The 9,171-nt window shown below is 42.5% G+C and overlaps 1 protein-coding gene across 4 annotated transcripts in view; it reads left to right on the top strand.

The window, feature by feature from the left end:
• The first annotated feature begins 2,228 nt into the window (after positions 1-2,228).
• The window catches only part of Sppl2a (signal peptide peptidase like 2A), a 42,120-nt gene continuing 35,177 nt past the window's right edge, over positions 2,229-9,171 (top strand). For 2 of the 4 annotated variants that reach the window (XM_052183515.1, XM_052183513.1), the window contains exons 1-3: positions 2,230-2,364; positions 7,604-7,723; positions 8,486-8,668. In XM_052183515.1, the coding sequence (XP_052039475.1) occupies positions 2,299-2,364; positions 7,604-7,723; positions 8,486-8,668 (369 nt within the window). In that variant the 5' untranslated portion in view covers positions 2,230-2,298. Of the gene's footprint in view, positions 2,365-7,588; positions 7,724-8,485; positions 8,669-9,171 lie in introns of all 4 variants that reach the window. The other 2 variants (XM_052183514.1, XM_052183516.1) reach the window with 2 other exon arrangements.

Below are 9,171 nucleotides of genomic sequence, written 5' to 3'. Positions count from 1 at the left end.
TCTTCTTCTTCTTCTTCTTCTTCTTCTTCTTCTTCTTCTTCTATTTTGTTTTTTTTGAGACAGGGTTTCTCAGTGTAGCCCTGGCTGTCCTGGAACTCACTCTGTAGACCAGGCTGGTCTCGAACTCAGAAATCTGCCTGCCTCTGCCTCCCAGAGTGCTGGGATTACAGGTGTGCGCCACCACCGCCCAGCTGATTTCTTCTAAAAAAGAATATCTTACAAAGAACAGATGTTTTTATTTTGGTGAAGTCAATTTATTGATTTTATTTTTGTATAGTTTTATCTTTTAGTGTCCTATTTTAGGAATCTTTACCCAACAACAAGCTATTAAGGGTCTTTACAAATGTTTTCCTAAGACAACTTAGAAGGTCAGGTCTTATATTTAGGAGTAAGATCTATTTGAGCTAAATTAAGATAATAGTATGAGGTCTCTGGCATGTTGAGGGCCCATTCTTTGATTCAGTAGGTTTGGATGGTGATGCTTGCTGAAAGCACAGAATCAGGGGCTGTGGTCCAGACCCGCACTCTGAAACACTGAACAACCAAAGGGTTTTTTGTTTGTTTGTTTGTTTGTTTTCCGAGGTTTCTCTGTGTAGCCCTGGCTGTCCTGGAACTAACTCTGTAGACCAGGCTGGCCTCGAACTCAGAAATCCGCCTGCCTTTGCCTCCCAAATGCTGGGATTAAAGGTGTACACCACCACCGCCCGGCTCAATGAAAGGTTTTCAAGCTTGGCTCTATATTAAACCGGGGAACGTTTTTAAAATCCAGATATATTGCTCTCACTCAGATGAGCAAGTATCTGGGATCCCAGTGGAAAGGGAAGACTAGCTCAAACATCAGTGTCCTAGAAGGTTTCTAAAAGTGGCTGAGAGTAAATACGCCTTGACAGGAGGTTTCTGTCTGGGGATCTCTTTAGGGCTGGTAGGCTTATATACAGATTGAAACTGGGCCACAAGGGGAAGGCAGGTGACAGATAACTACAGAAACAACCCACGCAGAACTGTGAGAGAGCTTCCTTCAGGAATCCCCTCCCCGCTCCCCACAAAGACGCAGATGAGGAAGTCTCAAGTTCCAAGCTGTGCAATCCATTTCTGTTTCCCCCTCCCCCTCTTCTCACCCTTCACCTCTCCTAAGTTCAGCCAAGGTCCAGGTCTTTAGCTCTGTAGTTGTCTCCCTCGGCTTTTGGACGAAAGCTTCCTTTTTGGGAGTGGATTCCCTCTTCGCTGAAATTAACTTGCACAGAAATTAATAGTCAGTTATACTCAGCAAGGGCTGGTGTTTTCTTGCTTCCTTCCTGGCGCCCTATTTTTAACCTTCCTGCAATCCTTGTGGCGCTCCCTGTGAAAGGTCGCTTTGTAACCTTGTTTGCCCACACATCTGTAGTCCTTGCTATGGCCCGCCCTTAGGATAACAGGAATACTGCCTTATTCAGTGTTTGGTATTAAATAGTCATCCAACAAGTATTTGACGACCTAGTATACACTGGATATTTTATAAGGACACAGCAATCAAAGTAAAGAGGAACCCTTTCATTAACTGGATAGCAGCATGTGAGACACATAGATGAGTTTAAGAAAATGGGAATAAAAAAATCAGGCATGGTGGCTTATGCTTTTAGTGTCAGCGCATGGGAGACAGATACAGGCAGATCTCTTGAGTTCTTGGCCATGTTTTACATAGTGAGTTCAGAGAACTAGTCAAGGTTATGTCTCCAAAAGAAGCAACAACAACAAACGCTATGAAGAATGCAAATAAATCATAGTATGAAAGTGAATTGAGGGCTACTTAAGATTAAATGTACTAGGAAACTCTTTAGGGAGGAAGCGTTAAGTAAGCGGATAAAGGAGCACTGCGTGTATTCCCCAGAGACTGCCCACCTAGAGGGTCTGTGGATCTTATCGCGTGGGAGAGTAGAGAAGCTAAGGACAGAGAAGACAGGGGTGAGATGACCTTAAACTTTGCAGCGGAGGAAGAGTTTTGATTTGTGCTGCAAGTGTGGAGAGGGGCCTTGTCTGGTTTGTGTTTTTAAGAAGGTCGTCCCGAGGCTACGTGGCAGAGGCCTGAAAGGAGACTGAAACCCAAGGCTCCAGCTTTGGGAAAGGGCGGCGGCCGCAGTTACGGGGAACCGGACGAGAACCCGGGATTTACGCGGCTAAAGAGGCTCTGCCAACAGCTGACAGTCCCCGCAGAGTCCCGGCCCAGCGATCCGCGGGAGGGACCGGAAGAGGAAGTCGGGGCTGCACCCCACAGGTCCGGGTGCCGCCAGCGCAGCCTGCGCCTTGCTGCCCGCCCGTGGGATGGGGCTGCTGCACTCGCTGCACGCTCCCGCGGCTGCCCTGCTCTGGAGCTGCCTGCTCGGACTGGTGAGAACCGTACTCCCCTCCCCTCCCCTCCGCTCCGCTTTTCCCTCCCCTTCCTCCCCTCCCCCTCCATCCCGTCCTCTCCCTCTTCCCCCACTCCTGATTTCCCTCATCTCTCTTCCTTCCCTTCCTCCCCCTTCCTCTTTTTACACCCCAGCTTCCCATTCTCCCACTGCCCCGGCCATGTTAACTGCCTTCATCCTTGAGTCCCGGCATTCCTCACCCGCCCCCAGCCCCCGAAATCCTGCGGAATGCCCAGCCCTGGAGAAACCCGCGGGCGGGGGTGGGAGTGAACGGTGTGGGTGGGGAGCTTCGTCCTCCTTGGTCCTGGAGCCCTCTCTATAATTTTTCAGCGTGCTGACATGTTTTCTTCTATATTAAAGAATTCACTTCTTTATCTGTGTAGCCCATCTGACTGCTGCTTTTTGCCCGGAAAAAGGCGGGTGGAAGGGCGGGTGTGAACTGGGTTCTCGGTGTTAGCGTTCTGGCCTGCTCTTTAGTTGGCTCTGCTCACATACATTTCTCTCTATAGCCATATGATTATCTATATACTTCTCTTCCACTTCCATATACTACGTTCTATGTAATGTACATGTGATTATACTGTGGGGATTTGTTTCATACTTTTGCTTTCTTATAGGTATACTTTAAAATACCTTTAAAAGGGAAATTGGAGGTTTGAGTAGTTTGATGTCTAAAAGGGTCAAAGTCTGATTAAGAAAAAATAACAAATATGTGTACACATACCCATATTTGCAGAAATAATGTTTTAAAATTCGGCATCAAGTAATTTGAGCTCCAGTGTGTGGCCAAGAAGCTAGCTTTCAGTGTTTTAGATTTAGTTTCTATTCCCTTTCTTTTCTGGTGTTTGATGTTGGGAAATTTTTATCGGTGTTGTTTGCACAGTGGTGTGTAAACAGTGTATGCAGTTATTACTTAGAAATCATCACTTCTCTGAAAGACTGCTTTGTTACTCTGGGCTTTAAAAGGTCACTGAGAAAGTCTAAGCCCCAAACAGTATTTTTTTAAAAAGGTAGCCTTTGGCGTTCAAGGAACTTTGATGGACAGCATTCGGAGAGAACTCATTCAAAAAGTATTTTGAGAGAATGACAACACAGTAGCATTACTTTGTATCTTTAAAGTATGAACTAAGTAACCAGACAAGTACCATTTAGGTCCAAAGAAAACTCAGAGGGTATGTAAATGTCGTGAACCTATAACTTATCTGTCAAACTTAATACTCATCTCAGCATACCTCTGAAGACAATACAAAATGATGTCTACATACTTATACCATAGTTCCATTAATCTTTTCTCAAGATAAATCAATATTCAGCACAGTAATACATCTACTCTTGATAAACCCACATTTTTGGGCAGTGGTGGCACTTGTGTTTAATCCCAGCACTCAAGAAGCTAAAGCCTGCGGATCTCTGTGAGTTCGAGGCCAGTCTGGTCTACAGAGTTCCAGGACAGCCTATAGAGAGAAATCTTGTCTCAACAAAACAAACCAAACAAAGTGTTAAGTCCACACTGTGGCTGTTATTAAAGAGCTCAGAAGATCTAATGGATACATGGGTAAATGATGGCTAAGTATGTAGCCCTGCCTGTCCTGGAACTGGTCTGGATCTCCCCAGGAGTGACAGCGGACTTTGATTGTCTTTGGTGTGGGGATTATCAGCATGGACCACCATGCTCAAGTGGCTTCATGAATGGAGGGCAATGCTCAACTGAGCTAAATACTTAGCCAGTTGAGGAACTGGTAATAGGTTTCCTTGGTTGTGACTTTAAACATGTCCGTTTTCTGAGCAAACTAAGATTTCCAGATATTTTTGTAGTGGCTTTGCTCTTGGTTCTTAGTATAAATCTTTTTTTTTTGTTTTTTGTTTTTGGATTTGATTTTTTTGAGACAGGGTTTCTCCGTATAGCCCTGGCTGTCCTGGAACTCTGTAGACCAGGCTGGTCTCGAACTCAGAAATCCACCTGCCTCTGCCTCCCAGAGTGCTGGGATTACAGGTGTGCGCCACTACCACCCAGCTTCTTAGTATAAATCTTAACTAAAAGCATCCATTAATATCTGTGCGAGATAATCTGAACACTGTGCTACCCGGCCATTGCCTCTTGCAGGTTAGTCCTTTAAACTAGGCTTCCCACAGGGTCAAAGTTTGAACAAAATGAGGACAAGTTCTTTACCAGAATGTACAACGTGGTGCATTTAGCCTAATTCCAGATAGAGCCATCATTCCGTCTGTAAGTTCATGAGCCTGCCTTTTTACTGTCTGCACCGAGGGCAGCATCCCACCATTCTCTTCTCTTCCCAGAATGGCTTTGAGAAGCTCTTTTTATAGCATGGTAGGCTTTCTCTAGATTGCTCCTGCAAACCTCCAAACTTCTGCAAAGTAATGTCAAAGGCTTGAGAGCCATGTCATAAGCAATAGCCTGTCATACGCAACAGCCTCCCGTTGTGGTACAGTTTTCTCAGCTAGTTAGCATTCTGTTAAGTTGTGGCTGTTTGTGGTTTCACCTGCTGACCCATCTCCCTGGACCTCATGTTCTCTCTCTCTCTCACTTTTTTAACTGGAAATATTTGGTTCCTTTTAATCAGCTATTGATGGTATAATAAAATAATTTCAAGTGATACCTAATTTAAACATTTAATGCTTCATGGAAGGATCAATCTCAGCACAATGTAAAGCCTAAATGTCAGATGATTCCTCTTTGCTTTTTCAAAAAAGGAGGGATGAAGGCATAGTCAAAACTGTGGCTGACAGCTTGGGCTCACGTTGGTTACTTATGGGTCGTTTTGTAGGTATATTGGCAGGTGAAATGTTGGAGGCAAACCCGCTGTTCTTAGAAACAACAGTATGCTTAAAAAAGAAAAAGAAAAAATATACATTTGAGCTCATATCTGAAAACAAAGAAAAATATCCACCAAATATCACAGCAGATTTTTTTTAATAATTATTTTCTAACATTGTTATTGTTGGGAAATATCACTTCTTTTTGAACACTCAAACTTAATGTTCACTGCATTAAATAAATTGCAGAGAGAACTAAGTTCTGCGTTCTATACAAATTAAAAGTCCCATGAACATACTCCCCCCACCCTCCCAAAGCTCAGCTGTGCAAGGACCTCCTGTTCTTCCTTGTGTTCTTCCTTGTGGATTTAGAGATAGGTGTGTTCACAGGGAAGATGGGAAGAACCCCTAGGAAGGACGGAGCAGTATTCTGAATAATTGAGGTTGTCCGATGTTTTCCACCTCACACTTTTGTGTATTTTTTTTTGTTTTGTATTTTGTTTGTTTGTTTGTTTGTTTGTTTTTTGAGACAGGGTTTCCCTGTGTATCCCTGGCTGTCCTGGAACTCACTCTGTAGACCAGGCTGGCCTCAAACTCAGAAATCCACCTGCCTCTGCCTCACAAGTGCTGGGATTAAAGGCATGCGTCACCACCGCTGCCGCCTGGCTCACCTTTATGTATTTTTATCACCTTTTACTATTTCCCTATATTTCTAGGCAATGGGAAGGAAAAGTATTTTAGCTCTTCTCTAATAGTTATTTTTATTATTTTGTTTATTTATTGTGGGGGGCATGCATTTGTATTGTGATCTGAACACAACTTGTGGGGATTATTTCTCTTCCTCCCAGTATGGGTTTGTAAGACCCTGATCCTCGGTCAGTGGTACTTACTTGGAGACACTGAGATGTAGATCGATGCAAAAGCAAGAGGTTTATTTTCTGGCACGTGGGACCTCAGTCCCTCGAGGCTAGTGATGAGAAGGTGACCCCCCCCCCCATGGCTGTTACAAGCAGTTTTTATACTTTTAGGGGCACAGGTTACATCAGGCAGGTTACAGTTCAAACTTACTGGCTAAGCATATTGATCTTTAAATCTATTGGTCAGCAAGCATGACACGCATTTGAACTCTACCTGGGACTTTCCTGAGGGTCAGGTGACTATTAGTACATTCTGAAAATTTTTTACTCAAGAATTTTCCTGTGGGTGGAGAATGGAACTTGGCCTAGCCTTGACCCAAGGTGGGTTGGTGTAAGGCTGGCAAAAGCCCCTAGGGCCCTTCAAGTCCTGAGATCAAACTCTGATGGTCAGCCTTGGTGACAAGCGCAGTTACCAGCTGCGCTATCTTACCAGCCTTCTAGCTCTCCTTTATTTTATTTACTTATTAATTATTATTATTATTTGTTTGTTTGTTTATTGGTTTTTTTGAGATAGGGTTTCTCTGTATAGCCCTGGCTGTCCTGGAACTCACTCTGTAGACCAGGCTGGCCTCGGACTCAGAAATCTGCCTGCCTCTGCCTCCCAAGTGCTGGGATTAAAGGTGCGTGCCACCACTGCCCACCTCTTTATTTTATTTACATACTTATTTATGATTATTTGGAGATAGAATCTATGCAACCCTGGCTGTCCTAGAACTTACAAAGATCTGTTTGCCTCCGATTCCCCAACAGCTGGGACTGAAGGCATATGGACCATACTGGGCAATTTTTTGTTTGTTTTTTTTTTTTTTTTTTGTTTTGAGGCAGGATTTCTTTGTGTAGCCCTGGCTGTCCTGAAATTTGATCTGTAGACCAGGGTGACCTTGAGCTCATAAAGATCAGCCTGCCTCCACCTCCCAAGTACTGACGTCGAAGTCGAGTGCCACTCCCCACCCCCACTTGGCAAGCAATTTTTATCTTAAACTTTGCATTGGTGTTTGCGGATAGGCAGCTGAAGGCTCTTAAAGACTTGAGCGAAAATGTTTTTAAACTCCAGGTGGTTATCTTATATAGATAACACTTAGGAGTAATCTCACATCCTTTTTATCCTAGGTAAAAGAACTAGTCAAGAATTGATGGTGGGACAGTTGGAGAGGTTTTAAGGACCTCTTTCTGCATGGATGTGCACAGCGAAGTCATAACTCATAAAAGGGGAGGAAAGTCAAACTGAGAGGGAAGACAGGCATTGTTACATCACAGCAAAAATCCTCTCAGGGCTGTGGCCCTTAAAATTGGAGCCATGGTTAATCTTGTAGAAAAGGGACCCATTTTCCCCCAAAGAATGAGTTTAGACAAGTGTGTATCGTTTCACTATTCCTGAGCTAATTAAATAAGAGTAAATAAACTCATTGAAGGACTTGTTCTCTTTAGGAAAAGTGATCAACTCTGTATATAAATAGTTTTATTAAAATCTTTAGTTGTCTGCAAGCCTAAGTATGACTTCCACCATGAAAGCTGTTTGTATCTTAGACAGCTGCTCAGGAAGCCATCCTGCATGCGTCTGCAAATGGCGAATCTTCACGTTCCAAGGACTACTGCATGTATTATAACAACAACTGGACACAGCTTCCAAGTTCCCTAGAAAATGCTGTAAGTAAATAACAGATCATAATTATTCATAATAAGAACAATATTGAATATGGGTAATAACTTTTAGAATATGGATCAATTACTATATTTGGTGATTAATAAATACTTCATTGACTTTGGTCAAGTCTTTTCCATAAAAGAAATGAAAGAAATGACTTGGGGAATGTTTTGTTTGTTTTAGTGGGAAAAGGTCTTACTAAGTAGGCTTGACTAGCCTGGAACTCACTATGTCAATCAAGCTGGCCTCAAAGTCTTAGAGATCTGCTTGTCTCTGCTTCTAGAGTGCTGGCGTTAAAGGCATGTTCTACTGTACTGGGCTTGCTTGAGGGAAGTTTTTATTTATTTTTACTTTATGTGTGTAGGTGTTTTATCTGCCTGTGTGTTTCTACACCACATGCATTCCTGGTGCCTGCAGAGGCCACAAGAGAATGTCAGATGCCTGGAGTTTCAGATGCTTGGGAGCTGACATGTGGGAGCTGGGAACTGAACCTGGGTACTCTAGAAGAGCAACCAGTATTCTAAACTGCTGAGTCAACTCACCCGTCTCAGATTGAGGAAATTTTAAAATTTGCACCTCTAATCCTTGTTGTTTGTCATAAAGTTGATTTTGTTAGTTAACTCAGGTGTAAGTACATGCTGTATCCCTGAGCTACACGCCCAGCCCCTAAAAGACATTGTACCAAAGCAGTGTTGGAGTCCATCACTGAATACTGTTGGGCAAAATGAGGTATCTATCTTATCAAAACCATTTCTTCCTTTCAGGCTTCTCTTAGCTTGATGAATCTGACTGGCACACCGCTGTGCCACCTGTCTGATATTCCTCCTGATGGCATAAAGAACAAGTCAGTGGTGGTACACTGGGGGCCCTGCCATTTTCTTGAAAAAGCCAAAATTGCACAGGAAGGTGGTGCTGCAGCGTTGCTGATTGCCAACAACAGTGTCCTAGTAAGTCCCAAACAGAGGAACTTCTATTGCGCCTACAACATCTAGACTCCCAGGAATCGAGTTCTCTCTTCTGTCTATCCTAGAAGCTGAAGTTTTAATAATTTTATTGATTTTATTAATATACATTCTAGATTTATTAATAAATATAAATAATAAATAATAAAAATAATTATTTATTATAGTTTTGCTATATTTCTAGAGTTGAGATGACTCGATTGGAAGCAAATATGTATATATGTTTATATAGTATCTATACCATATAATGTCATATATAGTATGTATCAGTTCATGTTAAAAGTATTTTGTTTTGAGAACCTATATATTATTATTAATAAAGAATAATGAAGTTTTGTTTTTATAGTTTGACATATTTTCACTTAGTGTAGTAGTATGTATTTTTTTAAAGATTTATTTATTATTATATGTAAGCACACTGTAACTGTCTTTAGACACATCAGAAGAGGGTGTCAGATCTCATTACAGATGGTTGTGAACCACCATAT

The sequence above is a fragment of the Apodemus sylvaticus genome, chromosome 5 (genome assembly GCF_947179515.1).
Source record: "Apodemus sylvaticus chromosome 5, mApoSyl1.1, whole genome shotgun sequence".
Lineage (NCBI taxonomy): Eukaryota > Metazoa > Chordata > Mammalia > Rodentia > Muridae > Apodemus > Apodemus sylvaticus.
Note: the sequence above shows the minus strand (reverse complement) of the source record. Positions and strands in the feature narration are given on the sequence as shown.